This window comes from Sipha flava, unplaced genomic scaffold (assembly GCF_003268045.1).
Source record: "Sipha flava isolate LNK unplaced genomic scaffold, YSA_version1 80_pilon_pilon, whole genome shotgun sequence".
In the NCBI taxonomy this organism is placed as follows: domain Eukaryota; kingdom Metazoa; phylum Arthropoda; class Insecta; order Hemiptera; family Aphididae; genus Sipha; species Sipha flava.
The window spans coordinates 502146-527582 of record NW_020273622.1 but is presented as its reverse complement, the minus strand read 5'-3'; the positions used below and the strand labels follow the sequence as shown (position 1 = coordinate 527582).

Genomic DNA, 25437 nt, shown 5'->3' with positions numbered 1-25437 from the left:
AAAAAAATAGTGTTTTATTTTATGAATAATACTATATAATTCTTCACACTAAATCTACAGGGGACAAATATACATATAACATATAAATCATACAAATTCACTATATATTTTTCATTTCCTGCAATTGTTTTGTTTAAAATACAACTTCCATGGATTTTTTTGATTAAATTAAGTGGCTTATAATCATATATTTATTTTTTTGAGTGTTAAAATAACTTAAAAAAAGTGTTAAAAAAGCAGTACGCTCAAATTAATGTGTACCTCTATTTGTAATCTTTTCTGTGAAATATTTGAAAACAAATTCAACATGTACCCACATGTATATTGTTTACCTACTATGTGTAACAAAATAACATTATTAGATTAATATTGATATTATTTGTACTTTATATTTGGTGGCTCACTCTAAGATAATTGTTTACTAAAGTGGTTTACCGAGGAAATAAGGTTCTACACCAATGTAAGATATTCCTTACCTCTCTTACACATTAGAGATCAACATAAAACTGACCATCTAATAGGTACATACCTATTATAATAAATTATATTATAATAAACATTTATGTTTTTATATAGTAAAAAAAAGTTTTAATAATAACAATTAAATACTTAAAATATACAAGTAATTAAATTTGTTATTAGTTCTTTAACTTATATTTCTTTAACATAATATTAATATAAAGGTAAAACAAATGATAAATATTTAATGATATCAAAAAAATATTTGAAAAATAAACACTGCCAGTTTAAAAGTTTTCATTGAATTTTGATCACAAACAAGGTACTATTTATTTTTACAAAAAAAGGTATTTTAAATTCTTAACATAGTAAATAATAACTCAGTACATATAAAGTTATAGTTTATTTTTTGAGGGATTGTAAATAAAGCCCTAGGCTTTTCTGAACTTCTGCTGATTGCAGATATGTTACAACAAAATCAAGATCTTTTTGTTTATTATCAATCAACCATTGAACAGTTGATTGGCGAGTAATATCTTTAGTCATTTTATACGCCCAAGCTGTAAATGATTTAAAATTGTTTTTAATCTTTCGGGCTTGACTAAGTATAATATTAGAATACTACTCACGAGATATCCTTTGAAAATTATTTAAAAATAGATTTCCTTGAGTTAAAGCTGTATTTACATCTGGAACACTTTCATCAATTAAACCAATATGTAATGCTTCATCAGTCGTATACATTTTTCCAGTGGTTAATGATATTTCAGCTTTTCTTTGACCAATAACTGCAACCATAGTATCTATAAACCTAGAATTGTAAGAAATATGATAACACTGTATACAGATATGTATAAATAATGCATAAATCAATATTTTAAATATAAATTACCATTTAGGAGCAACAATTCCTAATTTAGTCTCATTAAGCCCAATAGTATATTTTGGTCCAACCATAATTCTATAATCGCAACTCATGGCGAACAAACATCCCCCTGCTGGGCTATGACCCTTTATATTATTTTATAAAATTCAAGAGATTAGATTAATTTATAACAAAAAATAATATTTTAATATTTATTGTCCATTTAAAAATAAATTTAAATAACTCAAAATTAACTTACATTTATAATAGCTGCAGTAGGAAATGGAGTCTTATAGAGAGTGAGCCATGTATCTTGTAAAGTAGACCAAAATTTTGATAATCTATCAGGATTTGGATTATAAAATTCTGTTATATCTAATCCTGCTGAAAATATTTTTTGTAAACCCTGAAATAAATTATTTAATTACATTGTATAATAAGTAAATTATAATTTACAATTAAAAATTAATTGCATGAAGTATTTGAATTTTCAAAATTTAGTAAAAATATAATACATACTGATGTTAACATCATTCCTTTAACTTTATCTTTTTCTAATTTATTAAGTTCAGTTTTAATTTCATCTAGAAACTCAAGATTTAAACTATTGACAGGGGATTTATTCATTGTCACTGTGGCTATGCCTGTATACATAAAAATACATTTTTTTTTAAATAAAACAAGTAAAAAAAAATTCCTTAGATATTACCTGATTTTTCGTCAACCGTAGTTTGAACCATGGACTGAGAAGCATAACGACAATTAATAAAAGTATTATTTCTAGATAAAATTAATCTTCTCAACATTGTAAAGTATAAAAATCAAATTATATTGTATATAATATTAAATAAGATTATTTGTAATTAATGAATTTTATACTTTTTAAGAAAATTTAAAAATAAACGTATAAGTGTTTAGAGTATAAAAGAATCTTTACTTTCGAGATATACCATCAATGTTAAAACTAAATTATTAAATTAATTTTTTACTGATGAGTGAAAACATGGTAGATCATAATGATAAATATTAAATTTGATCAAGTTCGTGGCACGAGTTATCTAATTTATAAAAACAACTGTTTAACGTTATCAGCAAACAACAAGTTATTTACATCAAAGTGAATTCACACCTCAGATATATATTATATATTTTTAATTTATTTTTTCTATCAAACTTATTTTTTTAAATGTTAGTTGTTATTCATGGGAGCATTAAATTCATAAATTATCAAACTAAAATAAAAATAAATTAAATTCCAGACAATGATGCCAATTATGGTGGGTAGAGATATTAGGATGGTCAACCCATGTCAGAATTTTTGTCAAAAATGCTATAGAAAATTAAAAATTCGTCTACAAATAATTTAATATTTCTTGTCAATAATAATTCATAATACCTACAAGATTTCAATGTTTTTTACACACATATTTATATAATGTATCATATACCATGAATTGTACTTTACAAGTTATTATAAATATGGCTTAGACTAAATAATACCATTGATTAAAGAATAAATTTATTCGATAATTAATGGTATAATACATTTCACAAAATATAAATCACAACACCTTATACATAATACATTAAAATTATATTTGATGAGCTTGATTTATTATACATAATAATGATACAAATATAATTTTTTACACAATATATTTAATTAAATAATAAAAATGTATAAACTTATCAAATTGCTATACCTATATAGTTGTTAGATTTTAATAAATGAATAGTAGTTATAGTTATAGTTTTATAATATCATTTGCATAATATAAAATTATTGAACAATGTCGTTAAACAAATAAGATTTCCTTGATTTTTCATTTCCTGTGAAACAATTTCCAATTAAAAATTGTTTGTTAATTTCAGATAAATTCTGAACAGCACTTTGATACATTCTTTCTGATATTTGTATTTCTGTGATAAAATAATTATTCCTCCATTGGTCAACAAATTCAGAAGATGTATGCCAAATAATACTTGAGCAATTTCTTCGATCAAGTGAAAGGACATTTTTACAGTTAGGATTAAAAGCAATGGCAAATTCATTTTTTTTTATAATTTTCATTAATATATGATGATTTAAATTCTTAGAATCTTTATATTTCATTATAACATGTGAAATTGGTCCAAGCATTTTTTTAATAATATCATCTACTAAAATAACAAAACAATCAAATGATGAAGCATATGTTTGTACATCACAATTTTCGAACATAATATTGATTGAATCCAACCAAAATCTTAATCCATAATCATCACAAATGCCTAGACACAAATTACAATTTTCACACTTAATGGAATTGGATAAAATCTGATGTTTGTCTCTAATATAAATTGATACTTTGTCATAGTAGCAGTCCTCGTCTTGAGGTCGGAACACTAAGTTATCTGTTCCTCCGTGGCAAAACATATGATCAACTTCAAATAATTCTACAGGTAAGACTCTACGAATACTAAATGGTTTACTATTAAATACTTGTTGACATGAGCAACAAATAATGTTGACTTCTTCAGAATTTTTTACTTTGGGCATGTATTCAGGCGTGAATGAGAAGCAAGATGATTCAGTTTCGGGGCAACTATTTAATTGAGCTCGAAACAACAGTTTATTGCCATAAACTTTAATGTCTCTAACATCATTTTCTTCAAAAGTATATTCTTTAACATTTAAAATGTACGTATTCTTTTCTGCTAATGTAATTGTAATTGATTTTAGATGGATTTCGATGTCATAGTCAATAGGTACATTGTCAGAAAACGTTATATAAACTTGACATGACAATACGTATATTTCGAATTCGATACATACATGTTTAATATGCATTTTAGTTCATTAAGCAACTAAAAGTAAAACGGAAACTAAACTAATATTTAACGTTAAACAAAAATTATATCTATAACAAAAAAACGTTGATAATTCAAATGACTTATTTTCGCAATTCTCAAAATGTTTAAAAAAAAAAAAACAAAACATCATGAATGACTGGTTAAAAACCTTAACCTCATTTATTAAATTCTATACAGAATATATATATACCCTGGCCATCTGATTTATAATAGCTTTGTAAACATTTCCCTGATTATATTATCAGAAAATTATTTGCTTCAGACATAGATAATAGAAGGTTAATTATTTAAATATAACGTACGTTTTTAATTTTGCAGTTAAGTTTTTACGTACACCGTGGAGCCGTAAAATCTGTGAACAATCCAAGTACAGGGGGCGCAATTTTAATGAAAAAACTTGGAGTGCTAAAGCCCCTCTATCATTTTCATGTTTCTTTATGGTTGTTGGTACCTGCAACCCGTACAATTCAACAATTACTAAAATATTTCTGAATTTAAATAATTTTAAAATTATTATTTACTTTTATTTTTTATGTTTATTACACGTATAACTTATTACCCTTCTGTATATACAATTGTTTCATCACATGATCAGTTCAAGATTTTGAGTGAAGGGAAGGTCTTATAAATAACAATTTATCTTAAACTTCACATTCGATTTAAGATATTGTATAACATTTTTTATGTATTTATTCTTCAAGAAAATAATAGGCCTAGCTGAACACAGTGATGGTTTTGAGGGTAAGGCAAGTGAGGCGGTGTCTCACTTAAAAAATTAATAAGAGGAATATGTTTTTTTAGCAAATTAGACATTAGTAACTATCAGTGGCACACGCAGGGGGGGTTAAGTGGTTGTAACCCCCTCCCCCCCCGAAATTTTCTCCGATGTCAAGGTTAAAATTTACAAATTTTACAAGTTTGAAATATGAAGAGCTAGTATTGAACATAGAATAGATTATTCTAATAGTCTATTCTATTATCAATGCTATTATTTAAGTCAAAATATATTAAGGATATTATAAGGATTTACATAATTTTGTTAATTGTAAAATGCGTTATATTTTTACCAAAAAAACTGTTTCCTATTTGTGTGCGTTGTTAATTTTATAAAAGTCTTATTGGTTCTTGTACGCAAAGCTATAATGATTAGCGATAATATATTGTTGTTATTTACTACTATACTGTAAAGTATATAATAGTACATGTGACTTGTCACTGTGTTACATTCTGGAACTTTGGATCCTATAAATGATCCAGTAATGATATACTTGAAACGCCTTTTAGGCGTTGAAATAATATTCATAAAAATGATTTGATTAGAGAAGGCAAGCCAACTCCTTTTTTGTCGTGCCAATCACTTGACAAAAATGGTGGCAAAGATTTTGTCGACTGTTTAATCCTGCGTGGTATGATTGTGGAAGCTATTACAAACAAGCGTTATTTTGTTGGCCGTGTACATTTTTAGGTCAATCAAAATCTGTCTGATTGACAGTTGGTTATTGTGATCTTAAAAACTTGTCTCGTAGTGTAAAATGTCATGAGTCATCAAAAGAACATATTCACAGCTACTTGGGGATTAAACATTTAGAAAACAATAGTGTTACAATTTTAATGTTATAATTTTTGTATATATGTATGTTAATATTTAGTCACCCCAGTCAAAATTGAATCTCAAAACTGCCACTCTGAACATGCATAATATATATAAATAATTAAATTAACTGCATAAATTATATCAATAATAATTGTTTTTAAATTTAAATTAAGGCGGTAATCAAATCAGCAATGATAAAATAATGATAAGGTATTATAAATATTTGGACCAATCACAGCACAGAATGTGAAAATGGGTAAACACGCGTTGAATTCAGAAATAGCTACTTCCTATTTTGATATTTTATGATGCCGGTATTGTATCTAATCTAAAAGAAAGATGAAAGGCGTTGGAAACGCCGTGTTGTACCGGTCTAAAAAAGACATTGATCGACACGTGCAAGAGTTGTTTAACAAGCTAAACAACAACGAACATGAGGTTTGTAGGTCAATAGTTATTTATTTATGTCTAACAAGTTGGCGCATAACTAGTCGATCATATCCATACTCTAATGAAAAGAGCAAATGTGACTTGTCTAAATTTGCGATTGTGATACTGTTTTTAATTTTCTTTAATGACCACCATACTTTTTAAGTCTTTTATTGTTATCATATTTTTTATTTATGTATACATCTATTTTTATTTTTGGTAAATCATTCATGTTATACATACACTCATACAGTTCCGAGAAAAAAAAATGAGGGTAATTGCTAAATACATTTTTTAAGTTGCTCTTGCTAATGGAGGAAAAAAATAAGGTAATATGAAGTATGTAGATGATGCATACATAATTGTCACAACTAAAACTAGGTAAATATATTAGAAGCCATATGGCAAGACCTACAACAAATAATGAGACAACTTACAAAATGGAATACCAATTGGTCATCCAAATATCAATGAGTAGATCATTTAGAATGACCTTATTTTCCTAGGAATAAAAAATTGTGAACTATGGCTTCTTACAGAGACTTTTAGAGGAGAGGTGTAGTGATTCTACCAGATCTGAATGGTCTATATTAAAAATCAAGCAAACAAGTAGTTTTAATACTTTTAAATTTAAATTTGTTATAGGTAAATTAAGATAATTTTATTTCTTGTTATTATTGCATTAATAAAGATATTTTACTGGTCCTGCACTCATTGAACGACAGTCATAAAAGCACAGATCTCTATTTTCCTTTTATACTGTTCGTTATTGCCCAGCAGCAAAACCTATAATCAACCATTTCATTAAAATTGTTTGAAAATTATAAAATCTCTATAAAATAATTATACACTGATGATACATTTTATTATTAGATCATCTCATCAAACTGGAAACATAAACTCACGTTTTTTTTATATATTAATTACATCATAGATTCCAGCATTAGTCTATTAATTAAACAATAACAATTTTGTTTAGGTAATATTGAACTTTATGTATTAACAGATTCACATAGTAAAATATTAAATTTTTTCTTTAAAATTGCAGAAAAAACTTAAAGGATTAGCTATTGCTCGTATGTATTTTAAAGTTGCTGAATTTGAATTGGCAAAAGAATATGTTATTACTTTTTTGAGTGCAAATGAGAACTCGCCTGAAGGACAACGTTTGCTTGGTCATTGTTATAATAGACTTGGAAATAAAGAAAAAGCTATTATTGAGTATCAAAAATCATTGACTTCATCACCGAATCAACCGGAATTACTATTATCATGTAATTTTATTCAAAAATCTAAATTATTTTAATATTAATTTACTGTATTTTTATAATGTAAAATAATTGATTTAGGTTGTGAGTTAATGATCGATTCATCTGTTAAATTAAATGAAGTTCAAGCTGAAAAAATATGTAAGCAGACAGAAGATTTATATCCTTATCATCCATTAGTTTATAAACTAAAGGATCGTTTATTGTCATCTAATGAAAATTATGATCTTTCTAAAATAGAGAATTTACTCAATGGTATGATTATATATCCATACTTGTATATTTTTCATTTAAAAAAAATTGTTGTTTCATTAATTTCTAGCTGAAATATCTGTTAAACCAGATGATATGAATCTTAAGATAAAACAGTTAAAATTATATGAAAATTCTGGACGTTTGTCTGAAGCTTTTTCATATGCAATAAATATTGAAAAAACTTCTAACTTTCAAAAAAATAATGTTGAATGGTATGAAGCTATTTCTCAGATATGTGAAGTAAGTATTATTCATAATCACTATGTTTAGTAATTTTTTTAATTTTTATTTAAAATTAAATTAACAGGCCTACGAAACTTCAAATTCTGTAACTTGGGAATTCTATTCAAGAGTATTACCAATTTTTGAGCGTAATGCTTCTTTATTTATCATGGAAACAAAAACTAGCAAACAAAAAAGTATATCTGATTGTTATAAATCTCTTTTTAGGTAAATATTGACTCTATTTTTTAATATTTTGTAATTTAAAATAATCATTTTATTTTTATTTAGACTTGATCAGACTTTATATAAAGCTATACAATTATCATCACCTCAGACAGAATTTTATAGAAGCCTTATACAGCATATATCAAATCAATTTTATTTTCATTTAGCTAGTGTTCTGATGAAATCAGCTAAAAAAGTAATTAATTACATTTTTATTTTTTTTTATTTTAGATAATAAATCTATGTAATAAAAATATTAAGTTACAATTATGGTGTTTTATTTTTTTTGTATTTTTAGGAAAATTCATTATCTTGGAATAAGAGTAACCAATTGGCTGCACCGTTATTTTTAATGTCTTTAGCTCCTTCAATAAATAAACAAGCATTTGAGAGTATATCCAATAAAGAATTCAGTATGGAACAAAAGTCAAATGTTATGTTATGGGAATTGCAAGGTACTAAGAGAATAATTGAAAGTGGCTTCGTTTTACGTGCTATGATGGCTAGGGAAGATGATAATTTTATTGACAATATTAAATTATTGTGTATTAATGATTGGAAGATTACAAATTACAAGGTATTTTTATTTGTAACAACATATAGGTATAATCTCTCTTTTTTTTTTTTTTATTTGGAAAATTGCTTCATAATGTATTGGAGCATATTAGCTGTTATTACTAGAATGTGGATTTATATGTATTTAAAATTAAAAAATATGTGCATAAAATATATGTATTTAATTTTATCTAAATATGTAATTAAAATTTCAAGATATTTGTAATAAAATAACTCTAAATTTTAATAAAAATTACAAGGTAGGTAAAAAATATACATTAGATTGAATTAGACAGTAAAATGAAGTAAAAAATCTGTTGCTCCTATTATTGATGAACAAATATTGTATGATTTACAATAAGGTTTACAAAACGATGATTATAACATTATTTTATTTGCCTATAACAGGGAAGAGTATTTGGCAGTTAGCAAGTGTATTACTTATTAACATTTTAGTGGTTTTCTAACTTATTAATTTTTATTTATTTTTTTTACATTGATTGTGAAATATAGGTATTATATTTTTCTTCAGCATTGAACTCAGCTAAATCATTATATGTCTAAATATAATTTATATCCATATCTGCATAGCTAATATTCCTGTAGGTATTAGGCATTTATTGTGCTGATTCAGGTGTAAAATTTAATTAATTAAAATAAATGCTGATTGTCGATATTAATGACATTTTTTTCAATTTTGTTTTCTTTACTATGGCTTGCTAGATTTTGAAGTTTAAAGTTTTTAAGTTTTAATTGCTCATCCTTGGCCTGTAGTAACCTAACCTGACAAAAATAAGCATGTATTTTTATGGGTGAAGCTGAGAAATTCAGCTAATATATAATAAAAGGAAAAATATGTATCAACCATAACTTAAAACTTTCAGATGGTTCTATAAATATTTCTATAGAATAATCGTTCGATTACCATCAATCATGATAGTTATATTCATACATACAAAATTGCACCCTAATTTTTTTCGATTTTAAATCTGAGAAGTTAAATATATTAAATAATTCTATGTTTCTTTAATCTTTGACTAGTTTCTATTAATGCAACCTTACACATGGGGTATTTTATCTTCCACATAAAGATCAAGTATAAAAATTGATTAAAAGCCTTTGATTATATGTAAGTTTACTGTTAAGAATATAAATATGTAAACAATGTTTTGAATTCAGAAAAATTATGTCTATTGATTATTTATTTTGATTAAATAAAGTATGAAATTTAAAACATTTATAAATACTTTTTACATTTTTAAAAGAGTTAATTTATTTCAAAGTGACATTGAATTTAAGTCAGTAGTACTTAATTAGATATAAGGAAAACATTTTTTTTTTTTTTTTTTAATTTTTCTGAGGTCCTTAATTAAATAACTAGATTTATTGTAAAAATATGTATTATTATTTAATCATTTATTAGCTAATTCAATAGTAACTAATACTTTATTTATTTTCAATGGTTTTCTTTTATTTATGCATATTTATAAATTATTCCTTTATTTTTATTTTTGCATTTTTTATTTTAAGTGAATAATGTCTGTAATTCATTAATTTAAATTTTGTTTGCTGTCATAGAAAATATTTAATGGTCCTGAATATGCCGAAGGAGTGCAAACTTCATTATTTATTCATTATTCTCCTGACAAATTAATTTATAATATTCCAGAATTAATTCAGTATGCTGTACCAAAACATAGTAAGTAAACTTATTAATTATTGCTATTAAATAAAATAATAAAAAAAATAATAATAAAATTAAGTATTATAATATTTAAATTTTAAGTGTTGGCATTTGAAATGAGTCAACCGGGTTCGCTGCATCATTTAGTTTGGTACGGAATACAACTATTAGAAAATGATAATAAAGGATGTGGCATAAGATTAACTAAAGATACAGTATTTCCTGTTGGATTTGGATGTAAAAGTTTTAAAGAATTACCATTGGTTACTAATTCGCTTGCATCAGCCAACATTGAATCAATATGTCAAATAGATATGAATACATTTTTGTATGCTACAAGTAAGTGATTAAGTATAATAAGTCATTTGGGGATTGCAAATGATATCCATTTTACATCTTAACGACTATAGTGTCGAATTTAAAAATATTGATACTTTAAATGTTCTTACATACATTTTAATCATAACAATTAGAGATTTCTAATAGGAAATGTTAGTTTTATAAAGAGAATAATTTCACAAATTTCCCAATAGTTTCCTTAATAATTGTTACAAATTGATGAAAAGTTATAGAAATACAACTAAATATATGGTATATTGGCTTATAGCAAAATCAATTTTTTGTTTTCATTGCATTCAACAAATGATAATTGTAGATATTAAATTTCCATCGAATTTTTATATCAGCATTTGCTATAGATGGTTTAATTATAATTCTAAAGCCTTTTTTTTTTGTTATTTAAGGAAAATTTAAATGTTTTTTTTTTTTTTAAAAAAAATTTAAAAATAATTGTTTGACATAAATTAACAAAAATGTCCAAATATATTTATTATTGTTAAAAGAAAAAAAATTATAAGCATTTAAATATTACATTTTGACTAAATGATTTAGAAAATCCTTATAGTCTAAAATTTTTTTCATATGATTTTCATTGGAGTCAATTAAAAAAAAAAAAAAAATTCAAAAATTATGGATAAGTAAACAAAATGAAATGTTGATGAAATTGATTATTTTAGCAAATTTTCATCAAACATAATTATTTTATTAGACATTACATAGTTTTTAATTATTTTAATGAAATTTATGCTGTTTATGAGCACCTGAATTTTCTTATAAAATGTACACTTATTTAATTTTAATTTTTTTTTTTGCAAAAGCTAGAACATTAAAATTCAAATTAACTTTTATTAAGAAATTTAGTTTTACTCTACTGTATTAACCATATTTTAAAGTATAAACTGAAACATCTGACTTTTTTTATTCAGTAATATTATTTATGCATCTTTAGATCAGTTGTGGAATCTTACCATAGTTTTCTTCTTTGTTTTTTAAAATTAGTAAAAATAAGTCTTATAAATATAACTAATTACTTGAATAATCTTGTTATGAATAAATAAGATATTAAATGTTTTTAAGTTATTTTAAATATGATTTGAAGTTATTGTGGTATATTATGTAATAACTATTAAGACATTAATGACTATTTTTTTTTTATATTATTACTGTAATCTGTTTTTAATTTTTTAGTTTTTAGTGTGGCTTCATTTCTTGATAACCAATCTCAAAGAAGTGATCCAAAAGCACCACAAACATTACCATCTAATATTACAGATCAGTTGACAACATCAGAACAGGAGAACTGGTAAGTATTTTAATATGGAACATGATCTTGTATTTAAAGATTCTGTAAGTTACTTATTAATTTACATTATTGACAATATTTATCTTGACTATTGATTTCTATTAATGTATTACAAAATTGAGTATCATAATCAATTAAAATATATAATTTTAATGTTGTTTAAATCATGTTCAAATTTTCATAATTTAAGAAACTTTTAATATCTATTTTGAACTATTAAATTATTTATAATTATTTTAAAATAGTAGTTTTGTAATAAAAATTGCATTTTTAGGTGGAAATCAATGTATAAAATTTATAAAAAAAATGTTGATGTTAAACATGTATCTCAGTTAAGAAAAGCAGCTATTCAAGGTTTAGAGTCAATTAGGTTGATAGGAAATCATGGAATTGATGTACAATTAATGGTGTATTTAGCCAAAAACTTTGCCAGTCAGGTATTAATTAAATATTCAACTTTTAACTATGATGGTGATTACCTTAATTCATTTCGGAATACATTTCTATTCTAGCTTTTAAAGTGTAAATAATTTTAAATATATTTATGTGAATTTTGGATTTAAATTAAAATTATCATTCATAAAATAAAATATATTCTACATTTTAATCATTTGCATGTGATTTATAGTTTAAAAATGTATGTATAGTATATAATACTTGCTCACAGTTTATATAGAATTTTAATATAAATAATCCGTATAAAGTAATAAAAAATGAATTAAAAATCTAGTAAAATTAGAAGTATTAAGCTTCAATCATTCAAAATATTCATTAGATTTTGTTTTATTGATTAAAATTATATAGTCTAACAATTAACAAATTTTTTTTTTTTTTTTATAAGGCTAATAAACTTATGGATAACTTTCTTTTGAAAGGAGGGCTAGAAAAAAGAGCTGTTCTTTATTGGAAAATGGCCATTCAGTTACTTGAACGCATTAACCAACATGGAATTGAAATTCGGCCGAAAAATACATTATTTGAATTTTACAGGTAGTTTGTACCACAATTCTAGTAATATTAATATTCAATAGTATAGATTTGATAATTATTTTTATATTTTAATTTTCAGAAAAAAATTAACTAGTGAAGAAGTAAACAAATATCTGGAAGAAGGTAGATTCTTTTTAGCTTGTCAATTAATGAACAATGACCAAAATGATGAAGCAATTAAGGCATTTCAAAAATTAAAATCACCATATGCATCTTTTTATCAAGCAATGGTCAGTCCTAGTCTGTTTTTATTAAAATATTGCTTATTAATTAATATGTGTTTAGATTTATAAAAAAATGATAAAAACAGAAGATGAAAATTCTTTAGGAGATACATTATCAGAGGAAAATAATAAGATATTAACTAAAGTGAAAGAATTATTGAATACTACAAAAGAATGTTTACAAAAAAATCCCCAACACCCATTACACTTGGAACTTAAGAAAGAAATGTTGGATTTACAATTGAATATTGATATTAATGGGACAGTTAATAACCGTAAGTATATATTTAAAATAAATTATTTGAATGCATTTTCATTTTTTTTTTTTTTTTTTTTTTTTAATTTCATTGCATACATAGAAGAAAATTTTGACTTATCTGTTGATGATAATAACACAATCAACATATCTAGAAAGAAAACTTATAGTAAATTTAGTAATCGTTCATTTAATAATATTACTAGTACTCCTTGCTCATCGCTTAATTCAGTAAGTGTATAAATTAAGGTTCTTTATAAGTATATGTTGATTTCTAACCCATTACTTTTTAATTTTAGAGCCTGAGAATTTTTGATGATGAAGCTGATGTCAAAGTATTAAATGAATTAAAAGTAGCTGTACAATCACAGAATGTTCAGTGTCAAACTTTGGGATTACAGTATTATAATATGATTGAGACATTACGATCAATGTCTGAAAAAGTTGATAGACTATTTGATCATTTTAACAATACTAAGGATTCTATTTTTGATAAAATTAATGAGTTATCTTGTCAAGTTTCTTCTTCTAATTCTACTTCTACTGCTGCTCATAAGCCTGTGACTGATTTAGTACTTACTAAACGTATTGATAATTTAGAAGATAATTTGACAGAAAGAATTAATGCTATAAATGAAATCATAAAAGTTAGACATGATGATTTATATGACGTTTATCCAGAAAATGAAGAATTTGATAAAATAACCTTCGATCCAACATCATGTATACAAAATTCATTTAATGACCCAATTCAGTTGTCTACAATACCTTTTTATAAATTTTCTCAACTGCCAGATTCGTCCAATTTACCTATTCAGCAGATTAACGTATATAATAATGTTAGTCTAGGTAATTCAATGGCCCCTAATCCAAATGTTAACATTACATCATCTGATACTTTACCAACTGATCCTCCAGTATCACAGCCACCACTTAGTGTTATTATACCAACACATCATATTTTAAGTAGTAACATAACATCTGATTTCCAACCGTCATATCCTTTCAAATTCAATAGTCAACTAACTAATATCCAATCTCAGTCAGTTATAACACATAGTGTACCTACTATTCAGTCTACATCATCTATTAGCTTACCAATAAGCAACGAAGTATTTTCTTTAAAACCTTCAACATTTAAAGAGAGTTTAGAAACTTCATTAAATAAATCTATAAACTCAGCAACTGATGATAGTTATACTGAAGAACATGATCCCATACCGGAATTTCAACCTGTAATACCATTACCTAGTAAAGTTGAAGAAGTTACTGGAGAAGAAAATGACATAATATTATTTGAAAGAAGAGCAAAATTATATAAATATGTTGAAAAAGAATGGAAGGAAAAAGGCATTGGTCAGTTAAAAATATTGAAAAACAATGATACAGATAAAGTGAGGTTGGTTATGAGACGAGAACAAGTACATAAAGTTTGTGCTAATCATTTGTTATATGATAATATGGAATTAAAATCGAAAGGTGATAAAGCTGTTATCTGGTCTGCTAATGACTTTTCTGATGCTATTAAAGTAAAAGTAGAAAATTTATGTGCAAGATTTAAGACTGTCGAAGATTGTGAAGAGTTTATAAGAGTTTTCAATGAAAACAAACAAACATGTTCTCTAAATAATTCATTAGTTGATAATTCTAATACTACTGACATTTATAATAAATCGGTTATAGAAGCAAACAAAAGTATAGGTTTAAAATTATCTTTGGAAAATGAAAAATCAATTAAACATGAATTGGGTGGTTTTACTTTTAGTGCACCCCCTATTATTAATGAGATTGTTACACCTAAAGAACAAAATAAAACCCCAGAAAAGTCTAAAGGATTGTTTTCTAGTTTGAACTTTTCAACACCTGTTAAGGAAACAAATGTATCTAACCTTAAATCTTTATTGACACCCAAAACTGTTAAAACTAAAACTGATTTAAAATCTTTTTCTCTTAATATTTCTAAACCAGGATTATTTTCTGCTGATAATACTCCTAAGTCTTCAGAAAAATCATTTTCATCCAATGAAATTAAAAACAAATTGGAAATGCTTACTCCTAAATTAGATTTAACATCAGGAACATCTGCAACATCTTACTTTAGTACACTTGCTAAAAGTTCACCCAACACGGGCTTTACTAACTCGCCTGATTTTAAAGGTTTTCCTGGTGCAGGTAGCACAATATTTAATGTTAAAACTAATCCTTCACCTCATGCTATTATCAAATCTTCTATAAAAGATACCAATGATTCTTCAAATCAACCAAAAGATGAATGTGAAGATTTTGTTCCTACTGCAGAATTTGTTCCAGTTATTCCTTTACCTGAGAAAGTGGATGTGGTTACAGGTGAGGAAGGTCTTGAGGTTGTATTTGAAGACCGAGCAAAGCTTCATAGATTTGATCCAAACACAAAAGAATGGAAAGAAAAAGGAATTGGCCAGATGAAAATTTTGCACAATCAAAATGATGGATATTATCAGTTGTTGATGAGAAGAGAATTAATACATAAAATTTGCTGTAATCAAAGGTTAACTGCTGATTTAGAACTTAAACCTGTGTCATCTTCAGATAAAGCCATGTCATGGATTGGTCAAGATTTTTCTGATGGAGAATCCAAAAAAGAATTGTTTGCTATTAGGTTTAAATCTGTTCCACAACTTACTGCATTCAGAGATAAATTTAATGAAGTAAAGAACAAAGCCCATCAAATTAATAATATTTCTAATGGTAAAAATAAAGTAGTAGAAACAAATTTGATTACTGAACTAGATACCAGTGTTAAGACTTTACCTAAATTAAATGACTTAGCTCAGTTTAAACCTAAACCTGGCTCATGGACTTGTGATGCATGTTATTTGTCAAATGATGCAACTACTGTAAAATGTGTTGCATGCTGTACAGTAAAACCGGGAGTAATTATTGAAGAAACTAAGGAAAATAAATCAGCCACCGGCTTTACATTTGGACAAACATCTTTTTCATCTATGTTTAAATTTGGTGATAGCACTCTTAATTCACAGCCAGCAATCCCATTTGTAATGCCTGCATTTGGAACTACTTCAGAAGCATCTTTTGGTTCACTGAACACTGGTAATAATACAAAAACATTTAATGTTACAAACAAGAATTCTTTGCAAAAAAAACCATTAAAATGGCGAGAAGAAAGTGCTGGCCTGGTGAAATATGATTCTGACAAAAGTGATGAAGGATCTGATGAAACTGATAAGGATAGTGATGAATTTGATGGACATAAGTCTGTTATTGAGAATGAAAATATTCAGATTGGCTTTTCAAATTGTAAGTTTATATATATATTTATATATTAAATATATTTTTAACCTTTGTTTTAATTATTCTGTAGTTAAAATAGAAAAGCCTTCATTTATAATTGATAACCCTTCAAGGATTTTTGCAACAACTTCAAAGTCATTTGAAATTCAATGTTTGTTTTTTGTAATTTAATTGTTTTAGTAGAATGATGCATCTTATTATTATTATTATTTAATCTGTATCATTGATTTTTTAGTAGATTTTGATGCGTCAAAAGTAATAACATCAAGTACTGAGTCTGAAAGTGATACAGGTAAGTTATAATACTAACACAATATATGATCTAAGTTTCAAACTTTCCAAATTACAATTATAAATATCTTACTTTGATATTTAGAGAATACTATTGAATAATTTTTTGTTTTTAATATCAATTATTATTATAACTTTTTTGTTTTAATTTCTAATTCATAATAGTATTATAAAATAGCATTTAAAATAAGGATCATCACTGTGTTTTGTATAATATTAATAGAGTTCTGGAATTCTCTTGTATTTGCATGTTTTTTGTAATGATTTACAATGATCTTAATAAAATATATATTCTATGAAAATACCAACTTAATTATGAAATTTTGAATTGTTTCATGATATAAATAAAATATTTATACAGTAAAACCTCGATAAGATGGAACTTCGGTAAGGCGGAAACCCTGGTAATACGGAACATTTTTTTGGTCCTGTTTCTAATTACATATAATTAACTAACCCTGTCAAGATGGAAAAATGTCATGGTCCCAAGTGATTCTATCTTATCGAGGTTTTACTGTATTTATATTTTTAATTTTTTATTGCATATTTTTGAATGTCAAACATTAATTTGCATTTATTTGTTAAACATTAGTTATAAAATAATGTCTTGAACCCTATTTATTAATCATTAACATTAAAGATCACTAATAGTTATAATAATTTGTTTTTTTTAGAAAATGTAAAATTTCTCGATGTTCAGTTATTAGAAGATGTTATATCTCATGATGATCAAGTACTTGCTGAAGATTTGAAACTACCATTGTCATTTTTCCTTTATAAGTCCAAAGCAAAATGTAAGGGATGTGCTGGATGTGAAAAAGATTCTGAAGAGGTAAATATTAAATTAACATACATAGTGACATTATATTGATGAAGTCATTTATTTCTGTAGAAAGAAGTAGATGAATATAAGATTACTTCATTGAAGACAGATAATGAAAAAAAGGTAATTTTAAAACAAGTAACTCTTAGCTGTATTACATTTCTGTGACTTGGTGCAAGATCCAATGTCATATTTTGATGAAGTTGAGATTCTTTGACTGTCATTCTTTTAAATTATTTTTTATTAAAATAACATTCAATGTACTGAAAATTTTCATCAATGTTATTAATATTGGCCATTTTGATTTGAATTAACGTTGATGTTGTTATTTTAACTATTTTTGTTATTTTAGTATGTTCTTTTTTGATGTTGACCATTTTTGCACCAAGCCATAGAGTTATAAAGCTAATTATTAATTCATTGTACATTTTATATTACTATTATTTTTAAAAAAAACTTTAGTATTATGATAAATTTTTTTGATGCTATGAATTATTGAACCATAATAACTTTCAGGTTAAAAGCTATATTAATAAATTAAAATATAATGATAAATATATTATTTTCCATAATAATAATAATATTATTTTGAATTTTAATTGTTAACTGCTAATACATTTATAGCAATGAGCTAAAAGACTAAGTGTATGTTATTAAGATTTTTATTAGCATTTGTTGATAATAAATCTAATGTATATTTGAGGCTTATAAAAACTATGATATCACTTGTATATTTTAATATGTGACTTACATGGAGTCATATGGAGTTTACAATATAATTTGTGTTGGTTATTATAAACATTCTATCAGCCAAATTTTTATATAGTTTTAGGTTGAATAAGTTCGTAGTCAATTCTTGTTCTTCAATATCTAAATTCTGAATTTTTTCTAATTCATATTTTATTTTTTATATGTTCATCTGAATATTTTTGATAATTGACAGTTAATTAAATCATTTCGAGTGTAAAAAATGTGTTGCTTGTTTAAATATGGGTAAATTTTCTTTTGTTATTTTAGAGTTGTTATATTTATTGTTATCAAAGTTGATAACTGTATAATAAATAAATGTTTCAAATATGCTCTACATGTTTTTAGCCACTGTTATGATTTGTTTATTCTTGTAGTTTTTGTAAGATTTTCTTAATTTTGTATTTGAATAATTTGGTTTCATTAAAATATATGTTACATGTATATATTATAATTATTACCTATATTAACATAATTTTTTTTTTTTTTAATTGTAAATTAAGAATTAAAATTTAAAATATACATGTTATTTTATGAAATTAAAATAAATCATTTGAAACAGTTTCTCTTTTCCAATATATTTATGTTAAATTTTATTATATGTATCTTTAATATATAACTGAAAGGTCGGTGGGAATAACATGCTAAGTAACATTTGAATTTAATTTCTTGTGGAATTACGTGAAAATAGTTTATAGAAACTGTTTCAAAATTTCATAAATATAAATATGATTTAATTTTGTCAAAATTATAAGAATATGAATTCCAAATAATGTTTATAAGAAATTATAATACATTTTTTGTTTTTATTTATTATTGTAGAATTTATAAATTGCCTCATAGCATGTCATTCCCATCGGCCTTTCAACTATGTATTTATGAGATAATAAAATTATAATTGCAATACATAAAAAAAAAAACCATTAAGAATTTTAACTAAACTATTATTTTAATATATAATAATTAAATATTTTTAATATTAATATATTTTAGTTTAATAACTCTTTTTATTTCAGGAAAACGAAAGAGTTAAAGAAAAAGAAAAAATACCAGTGAATATTTCTGCATCAAATAATTTGTTGGTCACACCAACAAATCATGTTTCGCAGTTTTTCAATCCTTCTTCATTTCTTTTTGGCGATAAGTCTTCAACTAGTTTATTTGAAAAATCAACATCTAATACACCTCTTTTTGGAACTAAACCTTTTTTCGGAAGCATTTCTGCTGATTCTATTAAAACCAGTGATACAAAATCAACTAGTTTCTTTAATTTCTCTTCAACTAAAGCTCCTAATTCATCAATATTTGGTTCATCAGAATCCCAAAATACCACTCAAAATTCATTAATTTCTAAGACTGATGATAATAAATTTAAAAATGATAGTTTATTTTCCTTCCATCCTAAGACTGACGGTCTGTTTAAATTTGGGTTTGTATCTAAAGATCCTAAATTAGAATTTGGACAACATTTATTTGGCATTAAAGATAAGCCCATTGTTGAAAATGCTATTAATGGTATTTATAAATAAAATGTATTTGTTATGGGGTATGATAATAATTATTATGTTATTCATAGTTAATCAATGGGCAGGCAAAAATGTCAATCTTAATAAATCTACTGATGAGAAGAATAATAGTGAAAAAGAAGAAGTGGATAATAGTCATGATCCTCAATTTGAACCTATCATATCACTTCCAGATGCTATTGAAGTTTCCACAGGGGAAGAAAATGAAACTATATGTAACTATTATATTAATTATTTACTTTTAATATTGTTTAATTAAAATATTTGTTGTGTTTATGTATAGTATTCTGTGAACGTTCCAAACTTTTTCGTAAAGATGGAAATGAGTATAAAGAAAGAGGAATTGGTGAAATGAAAATATTGTATCACCCAGAAAAAAATACCTATCGTCTACTATTTCGAAGAGAAAAAGTAAATACTAAAAAATATTATTTTAATGATATTATTGTATATTCTAATTTTTTTGGTTGATCTTTTAGGTTTTTAAAGTTGTTTGTAACCATTTAATAACACCAGATATATCGCTTCTGCCGATGAAACTCTGTAACAAGGCATTCTGCTGGGGATGTATGAACACAACTGAAGATTATCCAGATCCACAAAAAGAGTTATTGGCTATACGCTTCAAAAACGAAGAGATTGCTGATAAATTTAAACAAGTTTTTAATGATAGTGTGTGTAAAATAAATACATAATAAAAGTCATTTAATTAGAGTTAATAGAATACTGAAACTATAATTTGTTAAAATATAACATTAGTTATTATTTATATGAAAGAGATTTTTTTTTTTTTTAATTTTTATACATCCAATTTTCTTTGTATTATATTTAAATTTATTGTGAAAAGTTGTAATAAATCAAGATTTGAATTTTTTTTTAAGTTTTTTATAAATCTTTGTTAGTTTCTTATGTCTTAGAAGTCTTGTATTATATGTTATAAATTTTTTTTTATTCTTTCATATAAAAAAAATAAAATTATAACTAATATTGATTTCTTGATACATTTTACATTGTACCACAGAATACATACTATTTTATGATTACACTAATAATGGTAATTTCATTTACATATGAATTATTATTAGATAATAAATAATATGGCGAATCCAGGAATTCTTCGAGGGCCAAATTTTTTGAAGCTAATCAAATGCTTTTTATTATTTGAAAATGTTATAAAAAATCATTTAGAAAAGATGGAAATTAAAGGACAACATACTCATTATTTTGGATCACAAGTTCAAAATGAGTTGAACAATTTAATTTTTGAAAAAGTAAAAAGTAATATGATCGTTAAACGCAATGACTATTGTTGATATGTATAATATACATATCAACAATAGTCCGACAACAATAGTCAACAATAGTTTCCAACGTCCGATCGACATATTATGTCGATCGGACGTTGGAAACCATGTTACTGGCATCTACTTATAGAGCAGTCAATCATGCGGCTTAGAAACCGTTTATTGAAATAATAATATTGTATTCACTTTTTGCATTTTATTGAATACAAAAATAAAATAAAATTTGTAAAACATTATTTATTATATTAATAATACACAAAAATTGTGTATTATGTATATATTTTTTTTTTGATTGAAAGAGCGACATTTTGTTAGCCGAAGAACGGAACACTTTTCGCGACGGACCTGCACAGATATATAAACAATAAGGGTTAATATAAATATATATATATATATATATGTATGTATATGTAAATTAATACATATGGTTTAGTGTATTTCGACACAGATTAATATATAGTATACTCGCAGATATAGATAATAAATTTAATATTATAATATCTATGATACACATAGAAATCTAACGAATGGATCTTTGCAGGATGTCCGTATATAATATTGCCTACATTTAGCCCCTTTTTTGCAGCTAACAATATGTGATAACATTGATAAAACGATAACATAATTTTCATTATAATTCCCGATTATTACAGATAAAATAATCAAGATTAGTTGTGAAGACACTGGTTATCATAGTATGATGGTGTTGAGTGGAATCGGTTTATAAGTAGATACAGACATGTTTAGGTTAAATTAATAAACAATTTAATATCATGAATAATAAAATGATACACAACGCACTTCGTACAATGGCAACCGGTCGCATGTCTCGACTACCTCTACCTCCGTATAGCTGTGTTATAATATTTGTATATATGCCACACTCGACATAGAGAATGTGCCATCTCAACATTAATTGCTGACTATACTAATGTATATATACACTTAAAACTATAGTATGAATATAAACTAATACATACTTAATATACTGGGTGTATTGTTTAATTTCAACAGATGGATACATAGTAATCCATAGGACTATCTGCTGGGTTTATACAGAATATTAGAAAAGTATAAAGTCAAAAGTAATTAAAAAAGATAACATTTTTATTGCTCTCATATTTCTCCATACCTCTAAGTTTACAGTACTATATTTTAATCTTTATTGAACGAAAAGGACAATGAATTAATTGTAAGATACAGCAATACTCAACTATAGCACCAAAATAAAATTGATAAATTAAGGTTTACTACAGCTGATAGAGCAAAATTGACAGGTAGCTTATTTAATTTTATTTAATACTATACTACTATCTATACTGGTTCTTATTCAAAGGGTATTGAATGATGTCCAAAATTCTGTGGAAGGAATAACATTGAAATGTTTATAGTATGACTGCGATGGCCCAATTATGGGCCAAATAATAAAATGTATTAATAATCCAATTTTGTATTTTATATACTGTGCAATATGATTTTATAACAAATTTAGGAAAATATGATATTTTTATTTGGAAATGACTAAATCTGTGTTGATGGGACCCAGGGTTTAAATTTTAAACAACTAGATATGCTTTTATAACAAAAATATTAAATATTTAACCTAATTATAACATTTGTATTATATTTTCCCTTGAAATATTCGCAATGAATTTTGTATTTTTAAATTTATATTACGGTATTGTGTTTTTTTTTCGAATTATAAATTATTAAATTTATTTAACTATTAATGTATTTAACTATTTTAATTTTAATTTAAATTTAGCAATATATAAAACCATTATAATGAAAATGATTTTATCATTTTCTCAATTTGATAGTTGCAAAAAAAAGCTTAATGTAGGCAATATTATATACGGACACAAACAATTTCTTCTTGCGAAGATCAATTCGTGAAATCTATATTATGTTAATACTTGTGCATACCATGGTTTTTATACCGTGGTATTAGTGGGATATCCAGCGTACAATCGGAGCAATGTCGGCCAGGTCAAATGTAACATTGCCACATAAAAACTGTTGTAACAAGTTTATAAAAAAATATAAATAATAAATATTATTATCATTGTTAAGGATATAATTGAAAATTTTATAAATTTTCGGTCTTGAGATTAGATTCTGTTTTTTTTCTTTTTTTTTTTTTTAAATTCATTTTACTTTTGAAGTTTTATTGTAAAATATTGTGTATCGTGTAAATTTCAATCACTGAAACACAAAATACAATCGAACATGAATAAATCTAAGGACAATGATCAGACATTCGTAATCAAAATATTGGACGATTTACGTTCGAATAACCGGTCAAAGTCTATGCAGATGCACTACGATACAAGCATGGGTTTAACATCTAATGATTCATTGTTATTGTCAAATAAACGACGACGGTCATGCAGTCCTGATTTGCAAGAATCTATCCTTAGTATGCTTAAATTATTAAAATATATAGTATTGATTTAAAGCTAATTGTAGCATTAATAGATTACTTCTGTTTTTAGCACCAGTGACTTCACCATGGGAATCACGTCATATAAAACAAGAATTAATTAATGCCCGTGCTGAAATAGCTTCTCTACAAGAAAGAAATAAAAATCTTTTCAACCTTAAAAGAGAATCTGATCTTATATTTGAAAAGGAAAAATCTGCATTAGAATTCAATGTCAATAAAGCAAAATTAACGGTTTGGATAATAAAATTTAAAATTAATATCTATCAATAAAACTTAAATTTTATTTAAAATATTCTAGATTGACCAGTTAGATACTAAATTAAAAGAAGTCCGAAGTGAAAAATTAAATTTAAAGGAAGAAAATGATAATTTATTGAAAAAAATTGAGTCTATCGTGGAAGATAATCAACATAGAATATCAAGCCTTGATAAAGAAAATAAAAATCTTGAAGATAAGCTAGCTAGTGTAAATATTTCTATAATTTATATTTGAAAATTTGTAGAATAATTATATTTAAATATGAAATTTTAATAATTAGAACTTCATATTATATGTTTAGTAAATTATTTGTTTTTAAAGGTTACCTTGGAACTCACAAAATATCAAAATGATATTGCATCAAGAAATTGTACTGAATATGAATTGAATGAACTGAAAAAGACACTTAGGTCAAATGAAAAATATATTGAAGAACTAACAAGTAATTTAAGAAAAAAACAAATTGAAATTAATTTGTTAGAAAATGATCAAGTTAAAATTAATACTGCAAACCAAAGAATTAAAGTAAGTTAGAATATTTTTTATATATAAAAAAAAAGTAGAAGTAGAACAATACTTCATGATATTTATACTTTATATGTTTTTTATTATGTTAGCTTAGTATATATAAAAAATCTTGATAAAGGCAGTGACTATTATTCATCATATTATACTCTCATTAATATTATAATTGCATAAATTATGTGTTTTATTTATAATTAATGTTTGATTGCCAATAATTCAATTTTTGTTTATTTTGTCTTCCTGTCCTATGGTAATATTTTTAGTTTTGAAAGTTTCGTGACCTTTAAAATATTCTTTTTTAACTTTATTTTTTAAATTGTAGATCAATCATTTTTTAATTGAATTTTATTTTCATATTCATTGATTGCATCTACTGCCAAATATGATTATTTGCTTTTCTTACTTATTGTGCTTTAAATCCAACTTACAAAATCCAATTTTGGTTAGCTAACAGAACTATATAATACTAATTATTCTTGAAACTTGATGGAATTTTAAACAAAATAATGATTTCTGAGTTTCATTACCATAAATTGTTTATTTTATGTTTTTTATAGATATATTTAATATATATAAAAAGTTATATTTGTTTTCATTTATTCATTTTAAATTTAATATTTTATATAGATTGGATGAATTTAATAGATTTTTATATATATATATATATATATATATATATATATATATATATATATATATCA

The 25437-nt window shown here is 24.8% G+C and overlaps 4 protein-coding genes across 9 annotated transcripts in view; 2 read left to right on the top strand and 2 right to left on the bottom strand.

The window, feature by feature from the left end:
- Window positions 1-847: 847 nt before the first annotated feature.
- LOC112693055 (enoyl-CoA delta isomerase 1, mitochondrial-like) lies at window positions 848-2161 on the bottom strand. Its single transcript, XM_025567942.1, has 6 exons — window positions 2034-2161; window positions 1844-1968; window positions 1584-1730; window positions 1352-1470; window positions 1089-1270; window positions 848-1019 (listed from the first exon to the last, which is right to left on the bottom strand). The coding sequence occupies exons 1-6, from the start codon at window positions 2128-2130 to the stop codon at window positions 862-864; spliced, it is 828 nt and encodes a 275-aa protein (XP_025423727.1). The 5' UTR covers window positions 2131-2161; the 3' UTR covers window positions 848-861.
- Window positions 2162-3025: 864 nt separating this feature from the next.
- LOC112693057 lies at window positions 3026-4309 on the bottom strand. Its single transcript, XM_025567944.1, has one exon. It carries the CDS (start codon window positions 4152-4154, stop codon window positions 3105-3107), a length of 1050 nt encoding a protein of 349 aa, XP_025423729.1. The 5' UTR covers window positions 4155-4309; the 3' UTR covers window positions 3026-3104.
- Window positions 4310-6004: 1695 nt separating this feature from the next.
- LOC112693013 (E3 SUMO-protein ligase RanBP2-like) lies at window positions 6005-21006 on the top strand. Of its 6 annotated transcripts, none has more exons than XM_025567875.1 (24): window positions 6005-6209; window positions 7249-7474; window positions 7550-7723; window positions 7791-7963; window positions 8031-8173; window positions 8237-8369; window positions 8472-8750; window positions 10307-10427; window positions 10515-10751; window positions 11940-12054; window positions 12329-12491; window positions 12896-13044; window positions 13124-13274; window positions 13330-13543; window positions 13628-13755; window positions 13824-16821; window positions 16886-16966; window positions 17051-17107; window positions 17781-17938; window positions 17999-18052; window positions 19693-20191; window positions 20253-20417; window positions 20486-20613; window positions 20682-21006. In XM_025567875.1, exons 1-24 carry the CDS (start codon window positions 6111-6113, stop codon window positions 20895-20897), a joined length of 6861 nt encoding a protein of 2286 aa, XP_025423660.1. In that variant the 5' UTR covers window positions 6005-6110; the 3' UTR covers window positions 20898-21006. The 6 variants fall into 6 exon arrangements, with proteins under 6 accessions (XP_025423660.1, XP_025423661.1, XP_025423663.1 ...); XM_025567876.1 differs by having other exon boundaries at window positions 6111-6209; window positions 17054-17107; XM_025567878.1 differs by lacking the exon at window positions 16886-16966 and having other exon boundaries at window positions 6111-6209; window positions 17054-17107.
- A 2729-nt stretch (window positions 21007-23735) lies between these two features.
- Window positions 23736-25437, top strand: part of LOC112693033 (mitotic spindle assembly checkpoint protein MAD1) — a 4448-nt gene continuing 2746 nt past the window's right edge. Inside the window, exons 1-4 of the mRNA XM_025567913.1 lie at window positions 23736-23925; window positions 24002-24183; window positions 24251-24418; window positions 24533-24736. Coding sequence (XP_025423698.1) covers window positions 23736-23925; window positions 24002-24183; window positions 24251-24418; window positions 24533-24736 — 744 coding nt within the window. The remainder of the gene's footprint in view (window positions 23926-24001; window positions 24184-24250; window positions 24419-24532; window positions 24737-25437) is intronic.